This window comes from Rutidosis leptorrhynchoides, chromosome 5, assembly GCF_046630445.1.
Source record: "Rutidosis leptorrhynchoides isolate AG116_Rl617_1_P2 chromosome 5, CSIRO_AGI_Rlap_v1, whole genome shotgun sequence".
NCBI lineage: Eukaryota > Viridiplantae > Streptophyta > Magnoliopsida > Asterales > Asteraceae > Rutidosis > Rutidosis leptorrhynchoides.
In genome coordinates, this window is record NC_092337.1 from 63058684 (window position 1) to 63079150 (window position 20467).

The 20467-nt window shown below is 35.4% G+C and overlaps 1 protein-coding gene across 1 annotated transcript in view; it reads left to right on the top strand.

Annotated features, from left to right (window-relative positions):
- The first annotated feature begins 1106 nt into the window (after window positions 1-1106).
- Window positions 1107-20467, top strand: part of LOC139848688 (uncharacterized) — a 55543-nt gene continuing 36182 nt past the window's right edge. The window contains exons 1-3 of the mRNA XM_071838397.1: window positions 1107-1181; window positions 1805-2537; window positions 2905-3051. Of these exons, the coding sequence (XP_071694498.1) occupies window positions 1107-1181; window positions 1805-2537; window positions 2905-3051 (955 nt within the window). The remainder of the gene's footprint in view (window positions 1182-1804; window positions 2538-2904; window positions 3052-20467) is intronic.

The window sequence follows — 20467 nt, forward strand, 5'->3', positions numbered from 1 at the left end:
GGCGGTTATATCTTTAAATGCACCATAGGACTACCACTAAAAAAAAAATACCATTTCTATTTATATTATGTAGTGGGCTCTTTTGATATTTTATAGTGAATACTAATTTGGATTCAAAATTTTGTAGTCTATCAGCTCTTGACCTTTTTGTCAAAAGATGAACAAATAAAAAGACTTGGATGAATAAGGTTCTAACATCATTTAATTGATAGCCATAATAATAGGTTTTAAAACCACCTTATAGTGGACAGCAATACTTTAATAATTTATTAGGCAAAGAATTTTTTCATCTTAGTAATTTATTCACGTTGATACCTGAAATGCCTTATCTAAAGAGATCTAAATTGCACAATAAGTTACACAATGATTGATACTTTTGGATATTTCATGCGAGTAAAAATAACCACAATGAAATCTTAACTACACAATCACAATCATGTTCATTGAAAATTTGTAATCTGAAAATGTCAACAAACTTCAAACAACCTGTATATTGAAATGCAGGTTACTATGTTGATACTTTTGTTTAGGTCATTTCAACAAATGTACACATAATATAGTCATAATCATACTCAATCCACACATGAAGTTAAAAGTTTGAAAACAACATGCCATAGTTGTGTCCTTCCATTGAGTTGTACAAAGAATTTCTAATTTAATTTCATCACTCGGTTCCTTGCATCTCGGGCCTAAATAAGGAATCTCACAAAAGATAAAAGAATGTAAGAACCATCTTAGTAATGAACTTTTAAAACTGTCATCTTTATTGTATGATAGAAGTAAATTGAACCCCATTACTGAAATGGCAACCACTATGAAAGATTAAGCAATCGTTGTTGTTATTATTGATAACAGATGTGGTACAATTTATACACAATACAGAAGCTAGAAAATAGGAAGAGATATACACCTACAGCTATACATAAGTTGATATACAAATATGTAACTAACTAAGCTTATCTTGATATTCAAATTTATTATTAGCTTTATCCTCATCACACTATAGAGAAGGAAAAAAAATTAAAATAAACACAACCCTAAAATGGATACAGTTCGAATAATTATATAGTTAAAGTACTGATTTACACCTTAAACTCAATAGATAAATGTATCGAACCTACAGAACAGTGGTCAAAACCTCAACAAAGAAAGCTCAAGATTCAGAAACAAATATTCACAAAGTAAAAAAAAAAGAACAACTCTATGATATACCCAAAACAACTTGTGATGAAGGAAGATGAAGAATCAGACATTAAATAAAGAAGATTAGAAGAAGATGATAATGAGGAAAATAAATTTGAGTTTGAATTCTTATAGATGCCGGCAAAAAGAGGCGTGCTAGAGAACCATAATTGCATCAAAGCAGATTTTATTTACATTTTAACACATTATTAGATTTTAAAACCTTATTAGATTTTAAATTTTAGAAATATGACATCCTCAACAACATGAGAGGAAGCTACGTGTAATCATGAGTTATCTCAGGGTAGACAACTCAGCTTCATGAGCTCACCAAAATCCCCTTTTAGATAATAGTATAGATAAATGATAATATAGAAGTATAGATAAATAGATGCTATACTAGTGTCACTACAAGGAATATAATAAGCCTTTTTATGGAAATACTCTCTCTTAATATTGGGGGTTCGGGGTTGGTAAAGAAAGTAAAATCGGTTGGTTTAAAAGTATCAGTAGGTCAGAAAAACCGGATTTTGTTGTTCTACAGGAAACCAAACTGAATTGTGTTGATTTAAATTGGATTCGCGGTCTTTGGGGTAATATTAACTGTAATTTTATTCAAAAGGAGAAAGTGGGGAAATCGGGTGGGCAACTTATTATTTGGGATTCTAATTGCTTCGAAGTTGCTAATTCGTTTGTTTCTAATCATTGTATTAGGATACGAGGTAAATGGAAGAGTTCGGGGAAGGATTTTTGTGTGATAAACGTATACGGTCTTCATGACGATGAAAACAAATTGAAGCTTTGGGATGTTTTGTATAATCTTCTCTTGGTACACAAAGATGAGGCGTGGGTTATATGTGGTGATTTCAACGAAGTTAGAAATGTTGATGAAAGGCTCAATTGTAATTTCATTGAAAGTTGGGCGAAGAGGTTCAACGAATTCATTGTCAATTCGGGGCTTATCGACGTTCCAATGGGTGGTAGGATCTTTACACGAGTTAGTGATGATGGACTTAAGTTTAGCAAACTTGACCGGTTTCTTATTAATGGTTCTTTTCAAAATGTTTGGGCTTGTTTATCGGTGGTTGCACTTGATCGGGGTAAATCGGATCATTGTCCTATCATCATCAAGGACGACGTTAAAAACTTCGGCCCGAAACCTATCAAAGTTTTTGATGATTGGCTTGACATTGACGGAGCTGATGAGATTATTAAAGAGACTTGGGGAGAAAATGGAGGGGGCGGATCTAGGTTAGACTGTTGTTTGAGAAATAAGCTCAAAAAGACCAAACTTTCTTTAAAGGCAATAAGTTCTCATAAGTTCGGTAATTTAGAAGGCGAAATTGAGTTTTCAAGTCTGTAGCTAGTTCTCTTGAGCTTAGGACTGAATTGGGGTGTTTAAATGATATTGAAAGGAAGCAATGGTTAGAAGCTAGAAAAGAATGGTTTCAAAGGGAAAAAATCAAGTCAAATATGTTAAAATAAAAAGCTTGGATTCGGTGGACTCTTGAGGGTGATGAGAACACAAAGTACTTCCATTCGGTGATCAAAAGAGGATATAGCAAAAATAATATTAGAGGTTTGTCTATTAATGGGTTTGGTGTGAAAATCCACTTGAAATAAAAGAAGCAGCTTTCAATCATTTTAAGTGCATATTTGAAGAGAAAGTGGGAGCTAGACCTAGTCTCTGTGAGTTAGTTTATCCAACTTTAACTTATGAAGAAGCAAATACTTTAGAGTTTCCTATTAGTGAAGCGGAGATTGTGGAAGCATTAAACGATTGCGGTAGTTCGAAAGCCCCGGGCCTGGATGGTTTCAATCTTAGGTTCTTTGAAAAGTTTTGGGATGTTATCAAGGTTGATGTTGAAGGTATTTCGTATGCCCGAGAGACATATTAAATTAACGTGGCTAATATGTTTTGATGCAAGTCGGGTCATACCCAATAACAAGCTTACCGACACCTTATTAGTATTTGATCTTAGCGATTAGATCGTTGATTAAATACGCAACACTTGAATTTTAAGAAATTGGTTTCTGAAATAATAATACTTGATGTGTGTATATATATATATATATATATATATATATATATATATATATATATATATATATATATTATGGAATAATTTATATATTAAGGATTTAATTATTTATAGGTTAAATAATTAATTAAGTTATGTTACATTTTATAAAATTGGTTTTATAAAATGTACATAACAAATAATATGTAAGTTTATAAAATGTGTTTTATAAAATTTAGTTTATAAAACTAGTTTTATAAAATCTAGTTTTATAAAACTATTTTATATAAAAACATGGAAGTGGCATGGGAGTTGAAGTAAGCATGCATTTGTTTATTAGATTACTTCCCATGCGATAAGCATATTAACCAGGACATGTTGGAGACTACAAACACATGCAAAACACATCAAAACAAGCAACAAAAATTCTGCTCTCTTCTTGCTGAATCTGGCCGTGAGTTTGGAGCAAGAACAAGGGTGTTCAAATTTTTTTTTTGCAAGCAATCAAGTGTCAATTAAATCCTAACCAAAGCTAGGGTGTTGGTGCATAAGTTTGGGGTATAATAACTTGAGGTTTCATTCTTTTGGAGCTCCATTCATCATCATCATCTTCATCACTTATCAACAAGCTTGGAGTAGATATAAACTCTTTTCTTGCTTGTAGTTTGTAAGTATATTTCATAGCTTGATCCTTTCTTGGGGTTTAACTTTAAAATGGTTAAAGATTAACAAGTTACTAAATGGTAATATACATGCTTCCGCTTTGTAAGATTCTTAAATGGTTTTAAGCATTATGAACTTGTTAAATCCCAACAATGGTATCTAGAGCCGAAGTTGATGGAATATGCTTCGAGATGTTTTTTTAAACCCACTATATTTTGCATTTTATGTACATGCATGAAAGAAAAATGCAAAAATTAAAGGGTTTGGGTAGGTATGTTGTTTTGGCCGATTTGTTTGAGTCCTAAAATGGGTTTTGGACTCTTCCATTTTGGTCATATTTGTTGATATATTAATGTTCACAATCATAGCCATGATCTTGTGTTTGAATGAATGTTTATTTGGTTGATTTGTTAATCTTTCAATGTGGTTGTAATATTCATTCATTTGGTTTGTAATATTAATTATTCATTTGGTATGTAATATTAATTTTAGTTATGTAATTTATTTTATATTTGGCATGTAAAATAGATTAGGTTGTATTTTCATTTTTTAGAGAAAAATGTATTAGGATATATTTTGTAAAAATGAAGATACAAGAAGGTGACAATGAAGAACACAAGGAAGGATGCAAGATTAAGTGGGAGATTTAAAATCTCCTACTTTGTGTTATAACCCCTTAACCGGTGGTATTTGTTTTCGGCTAAACAAATGTCTACCAAATTGGCTTGATTGTGAACATATTTGTTTTGCATGCATGGTTGTTTATTGTGTTTGTATGTTTGGTTACTACAAGTAAATCACAAGTTAACAACAAGCAAAATGACAATTTAATTGGTTAAATTAGACATTATTAACGACATGCAAAACGATAATTTAATGGTTAAATTAAAAATGGCTAATGGGTTATAATAATTGGTTATTAAAACATATATAAAATGGTTTATATTAAGTAATTGGCTTAATTACAAGACATGAAAATTGTTTTTCATAAGTACCATACACTAAATGCATGTTGGTGTATGGCAAAAAGGTTTTCTTAAACTAGAAATAATGAAAACTTAAAATCCCTTATTAACAAGGCAAACAAGTTAAACGCCATCCTTTTGTGTGACACTTAAAAATAATTAGGGAACTCATAATGGGATAAAGGTCACCTAACCATTATGAGCAAACTAATATGATTAAGGTGAATTTCGCATGCTTGTGGGATAAAGGTCACCTAACCACTTGTATGTTAAGTTAAATTTACACGTTTACACAAGTAGGACGACTTGATTTGGGAATCATGAACTTAGGGTCACCGAAGCATGAGGAACAAATAGGCGTTGATGGGATAAATATGCCATGCAAAAGGATTGCATGATCCCATAACTTAAAAGTTGCAAAAGGATTGCAATTGTCATATAATGACTACCTAGCTAAATCAAATGACGGGATAAAGGTCACCTAACCGAAATTTGGTTTACCGTTGGATTCTAAAATTTAATAAATATCAATTGAATTTAAAGAGTATTGATTGTTAAATTAATATTGATACTTAAACAACGTTGTTAAATTTTGTAGATGGCCGCCAATAACAACAACATTCCAAACGCACCAATCAACTTTAACAACCTATCGTTGAGGTCTATCCTTGAAAAGGAAAAACTCAACCATAGGAACTTCATGGATTGGTTTCGCAATCTAAGAATTGTCCTCAAACTAGAGGATAGGGCGTATGTGTTGGAAGACCCCATTCCCGATCAACCGAACGAGGATGATACAGAAGGCATGACTTATTGGGATAAGTATTGCACCGATTCGGTGCAAGTCGCTTGCCTTATGCTTGGGACTATGATACCCGAACTCCAAAAGGACTTCGAGCATCATAGTGCATATGACATGATCACACAATTGAAGGAGATGTTCCTTCAACAAGCTCGTGTCGAGCGCTTCGAAATGGTTCGAGCGCTTCATGCATGTCGGATGGACGACTCCCAATCCGTTTCATCTTATGTCCTTAAGATGAAAAGCCTAATTGATCGAGCGAACCGTCTAAATTGCAACGTGTCTAATGAATTAGCCACAGACCTTATCCTTAATTCTTTGTCAAAAAGGTTTGACACATTCGTATTGAATTACAATATGAATGGTTGGGATAAGAGCATTGGCGAATTACATATCATGCTTAAGACGGCCGAAGCAAGCATGGGTAAAAGGGCTTCACCCGTGCTTATGATCAATGAAGGCGGGTCCAAAATCAATAATACTTCTAAGCCAAATGTGGCTAAGAGGAAAGGACCCACCTACCAAGGCAAGGGCAAGGGAAAGGGGAAGATGGTTACCCCAACCAACAATAACAAGAAGCAAAAGGTTGCTGGTAAAGCAAACCCCAAGGAAGATCCGTGCTTTGGTTGTGGTGAAATGGGTCACTGGAAACGCAACTGCCCGGTCTACCTAAAGGAGTTGAAAGAAAAGAGGGATGCAAGGCAAACCTCAGGTAATGTATATATAGTATACATTGAGCTTAGTATTACTTCTTCTAATACATGGGTATTAGACACAAGATGTGGAACTCATATTTGCAATTCTTTGTAGGGGTTTAAAAGAAGTAATCAAGATGCGAGAACAACAAGTCTCTTCATGGGAAATGGAGAAAGGGTGCAAGTGAAAGCTCAAGGAGACTTTGTTTTGAAGCTACCAAGTGGTTTGGAGCTTATTTTGAAAAATATTTTGTATGCACCCGATTTATCTCGAAACATTATTTCTGTATCCTGTTTGAAACAATATGGTTTTAATATTAATTTCATTAATGATGATATCCATGTTTATTTAGATAATGTGTTCTATTTTAAGGCTTCGCCTTTGAATGGTATTTATGAATTGGTTCATGACGACACATCATACAATAGCTCAATGTTCCATGCAAACACCAAGAAACTCAAAAGGGATTTGAGTGATTCCTACTTATGGCATTGTCGCCTTGGTCACATAAACAAGAATCGAATGCATACACTTCAAAAGAATGGACTTTTGAAATCAAATGAACTAGACTCGTTTGATGTATGTGAATCTTGTTTACAAGGCAAAATGACTAAAGCACCTTTCAAAGGGACCTATGAAAGGGCTAAGGACTTATTGGGATTAATACATTCGGATGTATGTGGACCCTTTAAGCCCATAACTAGGAATGGTGAAAGATACTTCGTTACCTTCATTGATGACTTCAGTCGTTTCGGATATGTCTACTTGTTAAGACATAAGGACGAAACTTTTGAAGCTTTCAAGGAATATCAAAACGAAGTACAAAATCAACTCAAAAAGACAATCAAGGTACTTCGTACCGATAGAGGAGGTGAATACCTAAGCGATGCTTTCCAAGATCATCTTAAAAATTGTGGGATTATCTCGCAACTTACTCCTCCCGGAACATCCCAACTTAATGGAGTTTCCGAAAGGAGGAACCGAACCCTAATGGATATGGTTCAATCAATAATGGCTAAAAGCTCGTTACCTCTATCATTTTGGGGTTATTGTCTATGCTCCGCGGCTCGTATTTTAAATATGGCCCCAACCAAGAAAGTGGAACGAACTCCTCATGAGATGTGGTTTGGAAAACCTCCATCTCTATCATACTTAAAGGTATGGGGATGTGAAGCTTATCCTAAGCGTTACGTCCCTAATAAGTTGAATGATCGATCCACGAAGTGTATCTTCATAGGATATCCCAAGAATGATATGGGATACTATTTCTATGATCCTTCCGAGCAGAATGTATTTGTTGCACGGAAGGCTGAATTCCTTGAAACTAAGTTCCTAATGGAAGGAAATAGTGAAAGGAAGATAGATCTTGAAGAGGTTCAAGATCAAGTAAATGATACACAATTGGTTGACACTAGCACTCAACATGAAAATGTTGAGAATGATCAAATGGATAATCAAAGTATACATGACGTTCGCAGATCTGGTAGGATTAGTAATCCTCCTGAGAGATATGGGTTTCTCATGGATGGTTGCTATGTGGTTGATTTGGATGAACCAACAAACTACCAAGATGCTTTATCAAGGATTGATAAAGATAAATGGCAGGAAGCCATGAACGCTGAGATGCAATCCATGTATGACAACCAAGTTTGGGAACTTGTTGCACAACCTACTGGCTCAAGGCTAGTTGATTGTAAATGGCTTTTCAAAATGAAAACCGACATACATGGAAACTTGGATACATATAAAGCTAGACTTGTAGCAAAAGGTTTCACTCAAACTTAAGGGGTTGACTATGATGAAACTTTTTTGCCTGTGGCAATGCTAAAGTCTATTAGGATATTACTTGCCATTGCTGCTCATTATGATTATGAAATATGGCAAATGGATGTCAAGACCGCTTTCCTAAATGGATATCTTGAGGAAGATGTCTATATGGTACAGCCTGAAGGTTTTGTTGATCAGAAATATCCTAAAAAGGTATGCAAGTTAGAGAAGTCAATCTACAAATTGAAACAAGCATCTAGAATGTGGAACCATCGTTTTAATGAGGAGGCCAAGAAATTTGGCTTCATTAAAAATGGTGATGAAGCTTGTGTATACAAGAAAGCTAGTGGGAGCACTATCATGTTCCTTGTATTATATGTGGATGATATATTATTATTTGGGAACGATATTTCGGCAATGCAAGGTGTTAAAACTTGGTTAAGTAAATGCTTCTCCATTAAGAATCTTGGAGAAGCACAATATGTTTTGGGGATTGGGATCTACATGGATAGATCCAAGAAACTGATAGGTTTGAATCAAAGTGCATACATTGAAAAGGTCTTGAAAAGGTTCAAGATGGAGAACTCTAAGGAAGGTTTGGTACCTATTCAAAGAGGAACTCTCCTTAGTTCATCTCAGTGCCCCACCACGAAAGATGAACAAGAGAGAATGAAGAAAGTCCCATATGCATCTGCCATTGGGTCAATCATGTATGCAATGATATGCACTAGACCGGATGTGTCATGCGCTCTTAGCCTGACAAGTAGATATCAGAATAACCCAGGAAACAGTCATTGGATTGTGGTTAAAAGTATATTGAAATACCTTAGGAGGACTAAGGATATGTTTCTAATATATGGGTCTGGTGAGGAGGAACTCGCTGTAAAAGGTTACGTGGACATGAGCTTCCAAACTGATCGAGATGATTCTCGATCACAATCCAATTATCTCTTCACATTAAATGGAGGTGCGGTCTCTTAGAAGAGTTCAAAACAGGATGTTGTTGCATTATCCACTATAGAGTCGGAGTATATTGCTGCCTCATTGGAAGCTCAGGAAGCTGCATGGATGAAGAAATTCATTGACGACTTAGGAGTTGTCCCTTCCATTCAGGACCCTCTTGAGATCTTTTGTGACAACGAGGGTGCGATTGCTCAAATCAAGGAACCTCGTGCTCACCAAAAGACCCGTCACATTGAGCAGAGATTCAGCTACATAAGGGATGAAGTTAAAAAGGGAAAGATATGTATTCACAAAGTTCACACAGATCTTAATATAGAGGATCCACTCACGAAACTCTTATATGGTGAAAAACATCAAGGGCATGTTAGTACATTAGGGCTTCGATATTCTAGTGATTGGTTGTGATCTGTTTTGAGTATTGTAACGAAACGAAGCGGTTCAAACTAATTAATATAATTATGGTGTTAATTTATTAATCTTGAGTCAGGTTCCTATTTTGCATATTTTATCTATGAATAAGTAATTATTCTAAATTCCGTAGTCGATCACATTTGTGGGAGCAAATGTGAGGTTTAGACTATTATGAACTTGGATTGGTATACATTCACGGGATGAATGTGGGGCAAGGTTGCAACCAAGGTTCATAGATATTTGTGGGATAAAAATATTGGAAGACCCGCCCTCAAGATTTACTAAATGGAGCCTTTGTGGTTGATCACATGTAATCTTGAGTAAAGGCGAATATCATTGTATCCTCTGACCTGAGACACATATTGGGTTCGGATATTCACTAAGTATTATGCCTTGATTCTTTCCTTCGCTATTCTGAAATATGGTAGTTCATAAGGAAGAGCTCAGGTGTAATACAAAGTATATATCTAGGACGTATGTAGTCAAGATGGAATTCGTCCCTCTTATTCGTTAAGAGTCAGATGTCTAAGGCCTGATAAAGTTAAATCTAGAAGAGAGTGATCACTCTGTATCTCTTGAATTTAACATGACATCTAGGATGAAAGGATATAATGAAAGATTCACCTATTCATATTCGAGATGGGAACTTGTCACACCCCCCAAAATGGACCAGGGGTAATTGTGACCAATCATATCATAACACAGTTGTATAAATGAGAACGACTCTATATGAGACTTTTTAAATAAAACCTTTGTCAATAAAATAGCGGAAGCAGTAATACATGTTTACATTATTATTAAAATTTAAAATAAATGTTTATGAACTAAAATATAATATGCGATGTGGACTCCATGCAAGCATCAAATCTATCATCATAAAGTTGCAAACAGCTAGCTCAATCATCACCTGAGACAAAACATGCTTAAAGTGTCAACCAAAAAGGTTGAGTGAAATTCACAGGTTTATAAATAATATCCAAAGTTTTAGACCACAAGATTTAGTTTAAAGTTGATTGATATAGAAATATCAATCTAAAAGTGTTGCTGCATTTTGTAATATCGCTACTAAACAAGTTTACCCTATGACACCTTGTACTGTCAGTGTCGTGGAATCATTATTATGTAACCAAAGACCAACGGTCGAATGGTTAGAGACATTACTCTCAATAGGCCTACTCACAATAATTAAGTTTGCATTTAAACGTAGCAATTGACGATATTACGGTAGGGATTTAGCATGAATCAAAGCATGACAGTATAGTTAACAATTTAGTACTTGTGTCTAAGTGTAAAACAGTTATAAAGCAAGCATGTGTCTCACCCCAAAAGTTGTAAAACAATTATAAAACATTAAAAAGTGGGGCTATGAAGTTCACCTTAGTAGCACAAAAGAGTATTCCACGAAAGAATTGAACGGAAGGACGTGACCGAGATCTCAACCTAAAGATAGAACGTATGATCAGACATTGCCTAACAGACAATAGTATATAGTACTATATTGATAGTAATGGTTCACTAAAGAATTTCCATTTTCGGAAGGTTACTATTTATGGAAAGTTTCCACTTATAGTAATTTTCCAATTTTAGAAAGTTCTAGTTAATCTTTAGCAAGACGTTGTATAACTTTACTCAAACTTCATTTGTTGGGACCCCGAAGTTGTATAGTGTTAATGTGAAAATAAGCTTAAATGAAGGTTCCTTAGAAGAGGGCTATATAAGGAACCTAAGTAGTCCTAATTAGATAGCCATTGCATTGTAACCGAGTTCTAGAAGCTGTGGAATGTAATTGTACCGATTCTCTCTAATACCGAGTCTCATGCTTACATACCGAATCTCTCTTTATCTTATCATTTCTATCAATCTCAACATGATCTGACCTATCATTTGGTATCAGAGCTTCCAGGAAGTGATTCTACATCACTATATCGATCCAGAGATTGTAGATTACAGAATCTGATTACTCTCGGTATTTTGAATCACATTCGGTATCATCGAATTTGATAATCTAACATTCAGATTCTTGTGATAAGTTCAGCAAAGGTGCATTAGGTATTTTAGAAAGAGTTTCGATCATCATTACAGCCTTTTAACTTCAATTATGGAGAATCAAGTTGATTTTTAGAGTTTGTGGCTAAAACTCTCGGTATTGCTTAATTCAAGCTTGATTCTGGATTTTTGTGAAGATTTAAGGATTCAGTTGTGTTCGTGAGGTGTTAAATCACATTTCTGATGGTTCAATTTCTTCAATTCATTAAGTTTTGAAGATTTGGTCAACACTCGGTATCGTAACTGTCATACCGAGTCTGCTTCATTACTTAAATTCATCTTAAGTGTTGCAGACTGTGGTGTGATTGTGATTCTATCACATTCGGTTTGATTATACGCAGCTAATTGGTGTGGTTTGAGAAAGGATTCTGTCATATTTCTAAATTTTAAACTTAGACTCGGTATTGTCAACTGCTACAGTTGACATTCGGTATCCTATACTTTCAGTATCTTTGATATTTTGTGTGATACTAACGTGTTTCCTTGTGCAGCAAGGTTACAGAATCTAATTCAAAAGGATTGAATTGAGTTTGAACTTCAAATTCATACAGAATCTGACAACCGAATCAAATACAGAATCTGAGTTTCTGTATCACTTAATCCATTATTTTAAGTGGTTACAGGCTACAATTCTTGTGATTACCGAATCTATACTGAATCTGGGTGTGTCTCTTGTATTTCCGATCAGTTTCTTTTACAGAATCTGATATACAGAATCTTTACCGAATCTGCTACTTTACCGAATCTGCTACAGTACCGAATCTGTTACAGAATCTGACATTCTGATCAGATTGTTGTGATTTTTCATCTTAGATTTGTGTAATACAGAATCTTTACCGAATCTACCTCATTTTCAAGATGTCTACTCAAGATACTTTGATCATTGGATTAGATTCCCGTCCTCCAGTGTTGTTTGATGGCAAATACACTCAGTGGCTTCACCGTATCACTCAGTACATAGACTATAAGGGTAAGAAAGCAAAACACATTTGGACTTCTCTGAGAGATGGTCCAGTTGTTGATTATCATCCGGATACTGGTATGCCAATTCCAGTCTATGAACTTTCTGGTGATAAGCGTGAGAGAGCTCAGGGTGACATAGAGGCAAAGAATATTGTTATGCAAGCTATCCCGTATGAATTGTTTGAAAATGTTGATAGCACACAACAGCAAAAGATATATGGGATGAGATCAAACGACAGCAAGAAGGTTATGACATGTCAGACATTACTAAATTGAATAAGGCTCTGGGATTTTATGAAGATTTCAAGCAGGAAACTGATGAACCACTCAAGGATACCTATCGTTGTTTCAATGGTGTTCTCAATGAGTTGAAAAGGTGCAAGATCATAAAAGTAAATGCTGAAGTCAACATGAAGTTTCTCAAAAAGCTCAATGCTGATTGGCTTCCTTATGGAACCATTGTTCGATCTACTAAAGAGATTGACAAGTTGACTATTCATGAGCTTGTTAGAGTTCTTATGCATTACCAACCTGAAGTGTCTAAACTTCAAGAAGGAAGGAAAGAGTCTTCTCCGGGTGATCCACTTGCCCTAATTGCCAAAAAGAAGAGCAAATCGTTGACGTCTTCCAAAAGCTTGTCCAAGAAAGTGCTTGTTGAAGAATCAACTGATTCAGAAGATTTGAATCTTTCTGATGTTGATGATTCTCATCTTGAATTAGTCAAGATGGCAGCCATGTTCACAAAAGCCTTGAACAAATACAAGTTTAAAGGAAAATCAAGTAATCAACGCAAAAACTCGTCATCTTTCTCGTACTACAAGAAAGCTGATCAATCTAAACAACAACATGCTGATGATTCCAGGAAGGAAGATTCAATTTGTTTCAATTGTGGCAAAGCTGGTCATTACTCTCGTGAGTGCAAGATGCCTAAGAAGAAGGACGCAGCTTACTACAAGAAGAAAATGTTGATGGCTAAGATTGTGGAAACTGGGGGAGAGCTAAAACCGGTTGATGATACTTGGTTTAACTGGACTGACGATTCAGATTCAGAGGTGGAACATGCAAATGTTTGCAAGGTGACAAAGCTCATCAAAGCTAAGGAAGCAATGGAGAATTCTGACTCAACATCCGATGATGATGAGGTACAATCATCTGAAATCTCACCTGATTTTATAAAAATGCAAAATGACTTGATGAAGAATCTGGTCTCAATGTCAAAAGAAGTCAAAGGCTTAAAATCTGAAAACAAAGTTTTAAAAGATAAAATCAAAATGAATGAGACCAGACCTTCCTCATCCAAATTGCAAACGGATGTGCAACAATTGACTCTCCAACTCAACTCTAAGGAAACTGAGTTGGAAGATCTGAAAAAGACAATTCATCCAATTAAAGTTGAAAGAACTGATTATCGTTTAAAATCGGAACGACTTGCAGAAAAAGTTCAATTTTTAGAAAAAGATCTTTCTGATTTGAAAAACCAACATGAACCCACACTTTCAAAACTAAACAAGAAAATCGTTCAATTGGAAAATACCATAATTGAAAAGAACACTGAAATTTCTTTATTGTCAAAAGAATCTTTTCAAATGAAAGCACAACTTGCTCGATATGAGGAAAAACTCTATCGAACAGAGCAATCCAAAGCTATCATGGATATGGAACTTTCAAAACAAACTATTTTCATGAATAGACCAAAAACGATTCATGATGAAAAGTGGGGGTTGGGTTATGAAGATCCGAAAATTTTGGAAGATGCTTCCAAAAAGATTCCAGGATTATATCATTCTGATTATTTTCAAGCTGGTTTACCATCGCATTTTGTACATGCTTCTGATGCTAATTTTGATGATATTATTGTAAATCGTAAATCTAGGAAATACCATCAAATTAGCTTAATGTATGAAAAAATCAATGCTAAGATAGGTAAATCGAATCCTGATTTCTTGAAAAATCTTATTGAAACTGAAAAGAACATGCAACGTGAAGATTATGTGCCTAAGCGTAGACTGGTTTATATCCTAACACTCATGTTAGAGAAATACATTTTAATGCTTGAGAATGAAGTGTTTAACAAACCTAGTTCTAGCATTACTGCAATAGATGAGGTGTTTGATGAACCAAATTTTGATGTGAAACCAATTCTACCAACTTTACCTGCATGTCCAGATGATGTTTTCCGTGCAGACCTAGCACATGAACTAACTGTCTTCTTTGAGACTGATTCTCTAGGTCAAAATTCTTTTGATGATAAAGTAGAACCTCAGGATGAACCGAACATTGAACCTTTGATAGATTTTGAAAGTCAACTTGATCCTTTGCATGATTATTACTTGCATTTACCTGCTGTACATAATTTGAATCGTATAGTAGCTCAACTTGAACAGGAGAATATTGACTTGCAACTTAAGTGCCAATCATTAGAACAAATGCTTGCTTTGTATGATAAATTGCCTTCACTGCCTAAGAAAGAATGTACTTATGCTTTTAAGGAGGGTGAAGTGATAGTTTCTGCTGAAGAATTATGTCTTGAGATTAAAAGCTTAAAACAAAAGATAATTCAAATGAAACAGGCTAACACACTTAAGCAAACGTCTAATGTTGCAACCAATGTGCTTGAATGTACTGGTGGGATTACTAAGAAGGGGAAGGGAACAACAACATCTAAGGATGTAAAACCCATTACTATTCTTAAAAATCCTCTACGTTCTCAATTTGGCAATCATGGTTCGAAAGTTGTTTCTACAACTCAGTATATTGTTAAAAAGGTTCATTCTCCAAATAGTTCTGTGTTAACTGAAAAGATTCCTATGATTCCTATGACAAAAACTTCAAAAGAGAGTCTTTTAAAGAAATCAGTTAAGTCCACAACACACACAAGTTCTAAACCTGATTTAAGTGAGTATGATGCAAAAGAACGTACAATCAAATTGGAAATTCTGCAAAATCAGTCATCTCATGTGTCAACTGAAAAGTTTGGACGTCTAACTAACAAAGGTGTTTTTCGTGTCACAGGTCATAATCCAAACATGAATTACAAATCTGTATGGGTTCCTAAGTCCACAACTAAGAAAGTAGCAACCAAACCAAAGCAATCTGCTAGTCGGCCTAGGAAATCATCTCATGTTTTTCAATTTTCGTCTGTGAACAAAACATCTACTTGGAATAAATTGTGTGTTAAGACTTCTGATAACGATGTAAAGATTGATATTGCGTATGATGCTTCATGTAATGTGGTTTTAAATGATGCTTTATTGTCTAAACTGCATGATGCTTTACGTGATTATTTCATCATTGATCCAAAGTTTGTTGTTAATCCAAAGTTTATTGTTGGTACTAACCGAAAAGGACCCAAAAAACTTTGGGTACCTAAACTCTAGGAAATTCACATGTACAGGGTTTCGACGTCTGTGTTTGGTTTATCAATTCCGGTTGTTCTCGACACATGACGGGCTATAAATCCTTGCTTGTCAACTTCATTGACAAATTCCTAGGAACGGTTACATTCGGAAATGATGAGATTGCAACAATAACGGGTTACGGAGATTTTGTGCAAAATGGCATAACAATCAAACGGGTTTCATATGTTGAGGGTTTGGGTGTAGTTTATTTAGTGTGAGCCAATTCTGCGATGGAGATCTCAAAGTTTTGTTTGAACGTCGACAATGCTCGGTGCAATCCACCGGAGGGAATGATCTTCTTGTTGGTAAACGTTGTGCTTCACTATATACTATTGACCTCAATGATGCACCATCACATGTAACCATGAGTTTGGCCACTCGTTTTACCAAAGAAAATTCATGGTTATGGCATCATCGGATGTCACACCTGAATTACAAGGGTATCAATCGACTAGTCTCTAAAGATTTAGTTGATGGTATTCTAACCTTTCAATATGATAAGCATCATGTGTGTCCATCATGTGCGATGGGTAAGCTGAAACGGACTAATCATCCGCTTAAGCAAAACCCCAGTACTTCATCGTCTTTGCAATTATTGCATATGGAATTATGTGGACCCATGCGTATTTCTAGCCTCGGTGGTAAGAAACATGTGCTTGTCATTGTTGATGACTATACCCGGTTTACATGGATTTTTCTTTTGCGAACTAAGTCAGAAACCCCCGCCATTATCATTGAATTCATTAAAAAGATTCAACGCTCTTTTAACAAACATGTTAAGAGCATCAGAACTGATAATGGGACGGAATTTAAGAATGACCCGCTTGATAGTTATTTGAAAGACAAAGGCATTGAACATCAGTTCTCTGCTGCTCGGACCCCCCAATAAAATGGAGTAGTCGAACGACGTAATCGTACGTTGTGCGAAGCAGCACGAATGATGCTTGCCTACTCCAAATTACCTCCAAAAATGTGGGGGGAGGCCATTTCAACTGCATGCTATACCCAAAATCGTTGTATTGTAAACAAACGTTTTGATAAAACTCCATATGAGTTATTATATGGTAGACGCCCGAATGTCAAATATTTCCGTGTTTTTGGTTGTATATGCTATGTGCTTAACGATTTTGACAGCCTCGGAAAGTTTGATCCTCATGGCGATCCGGCCATATTTCTTGGTTATTCCTCGAACAAAGTTTCTTATCGTGTTTATCATAAGCGGACAAAGATGATTAAAGAGAGCATTAACGTCAAGTTCGATGAATTTTCTGGAATGGCTTTTGAACAACTCAGTTCAAAACCCGATCCTAACTTGGCTATTACTTCTTCCGTGCAAAACTCAATTTTCTCGAAGAAGGGTGTTCCTACGGTTACATCAGAGGAACTGGATATCTTATTTGATAGTCTTTATACTCCTCAACGGGATTCAAATGTTCAAGCCGTACCGGTTACACCATCACAGTCAACTACTGTGGAGACTCTTCAAAGTCTTTTTGATGAAGATTCAACACCAACTGATTCACCTGTTGCTTCTTCATCCTCCCTCCAACCTCATGTTACTGATAATCTTGAACCAATTCAAGATTCATCAGTTGATACAACTCCAGTTGTTTCTCCAGAAACTCTATTGAATCCTTTAGATAATGTTATATCAGATCCAGCGAATCAAGGCTCAACATCAACAACGGTTGATGTTTCAATGAATACCACTGATGTACAACCTCTTCCACACAACCGATGGACTAAAAGTCATCCAATAGATCTTATTATTGGTGATGCATCTGCTCCAGTGTCAACTCGAAGGGCTACTCAGAATATGTGTCTATTCACAGCCTTTCTTAGTAAGATTGAACCAACAACGGTTGCTCAAGCTTTACTAGATCCATACTGGGTAGTTGCAATGCAAGACGAGATCAATTAATTTGAACGATTGAAAGTATGGCGATTAGTTCCAAGACCAACGGGTCAACGACCAATAGGGGTTAAGTGGATTTTCAAGAACAAGAAAGATTCTGATGGAATTGTGGTTCGAAACAAGGCACGTCTTGTGGCCAAAGGATATCGACAACAAGAAGGCATTGATTATGACGAAATGTTTGCTCCGGTTGCTAGGATTGAGGCAATTCGTCTTTTCCTTTCATTTGCTTCTCATATGAAGTTCACGGTGTTTCAAATGGATGTCAAAACTGCTTTTCTGAATGGTTATCTTCAAGAGGAAGTCTATGTTGATCAACCAGAGGGCTTTGTCGATCCCATTCATCCAAACCACGTTTACTACTTGGAGAAAGCTTTATACGGTCTGAAGCAAGCACCGCGTGCATGGTACGAGACCTTAACAAAGTATTTGCTGGACAATGGCTTCTCTCGTGGAACGATTGATACAACGCTATTCATCCATAAAAACCACGGTCACATTCTCTTGGTTCAAATTTACGTTGATGATATTATTTTTGGTTCCACGTCCCCGGCCTTATGCAAAGAATTTGGTGACCTTATGGCCAACAAATTCGAAATGAGCATGCTTGACCAGTTAACTTTCTTCTTGGGGTTACAAGTAAAACAATTACCAAATGGAATTTTTATCAGTCAAACAAAGTATATCAATGATATGCTAAAACGTTTTAAAATGACTGCTTTAAAACCAATGACAACCCCAATGAGGACTTTACTGGATGCTGATACTAATGGGGAACCCTTTGATATTACGCTTTATCGAAGCATGGTTGGTTCTTTAATGTATCTGACTGCAAGTCGACCAGACATTACACTTACCGTAACTGTCTGTGCCCGCTTTCAGTCCAACCCTAAGAAATCTCACTCCAAAGCGGTTGTTAGGATTTTTCAATACCTTAAATTTACACCTAACCTTGGGATCTGGTATCCTCATGGATCCGATTTCAATCTCACTGCTTATACTGATGCGGATCATGGTGGTTGCCATGTTGATAGAAAAAGCACATCTGGATCAATTCAGATGTTGGGGAATAGGCTAGTTGGTTGGTCATCCAAAAAGCAGAACTGTGTGTCTTTATCAACAGCTGAGTCTGAGTACATTGCTGCAGCTCACTGTTGTTCACAAGTTTTGTGGATCCAAACTCAACTCTTGGACTATGGCTTTAAGATTTCTAAGACCCCGATCTATTGTGATTCACAAAGTGCTATTGCAATAACAAGCAACCCGGTTCAGCATTCTAAAACTAAACACATAGATATTCGTTATCATTTCATTAAGGACCATGTAGAGAAAGGGGATGTAGAATTATACTTTGTGCCTACTAAAGTACAGTTAGCTGACATGTTCACTAAACCTTTAGATGAACTTAGGCTAAAATTCTTGATCAAAGAGATTGGCATGGTAGAGTATAGTGCTTGATATTCCTTAGATCTGTTGGGACTTATTTTTGGGATCTTGTGTTTAGGGGGAGTAGATACTTTCTAGGGGGAGCAACTAAGTTTCAGTGCTTTAGATAATTTTTCTTTAAGGGACTGCCTTTAGATTAATGATAACTTCCTAGGTACATTTGTTCAATGGTTACGCAAGGGGGAGGTAACTCATTGATATCCTATTTCAAGGGGGAGTTGATTCATTTTCTTGGGAACATAATCAAAATGTTGATTTACTTTCTTGTATATCACATTTTGAGAGGGAGAAAAAGGGAGAAAATGAGAAAATTATTCAAAAATATTGTTTTTCAAAAGTGAATTCAAAATTTCTTTGTTTTTATCTGAAATAATTCACTATGTCTTGTATACATCTCAGTATGCAACCCGTGTCAACAATTGGTATCACTGGAGATTTGTACTTTGTATAAAATTCAAAGTTCTTTTAAGTACAAATCTTATTTTGTAAAATTCATAAAAATTGGAAAAGATAAAATCCAAAAATATTTAAATTTTTACTGAATAAATGCTATTTTTAGCATTTTACCGAGTCTGACAACCAACTGTACAGATTCGGTAAGTTCAAAGTTTTCAAAAAAATTATTTCAGAATTGTTTTTCATGAAAAGATTGAAATGGATTTCAAGAGGAAAAATCAATTTGTCAAGATTTGGAGTTAAATTGTTTATGTTTTGAAAAATTGGACTGAATTCGGTATATTAGGCCCATTCTGTAAAGCCCATTCGGTATTTTACCTTCGGTATCTATAAAAGGAGAGTCAAAGTTAAACATTACTCTTACTGTTATTAATTACCGACCGAGTCTGTTGATTATACCGAATCTGCCTAATTCTACCGAGTCCGTCATTCTGTTTCTTCAAATTCTTGGTAATTGTTCATTTTAATCAATGTTTAAGATATATTATTGTAGATCTGAGATAATTATGTTTTTATCAACCAGAAAAGTTCAAAATAACTGGATTATGATCTTTAATTTTTGAAATCTTGTTGATTATACCGAGTCTGAGTCGATTTCAATTAATCTTTGATTAAACTCAATTGATTTGGAAAATCAACATGAAATTTTGTCTAATCTGAGTTAAATTGACTGATCTATCATTTGACTGAGCCTGATTACATGTTTAATTGCTTATTTGATGGATTCTGTATCTATCGAATGTGTTCTTATCTTGATACCGAATTTGTTCATA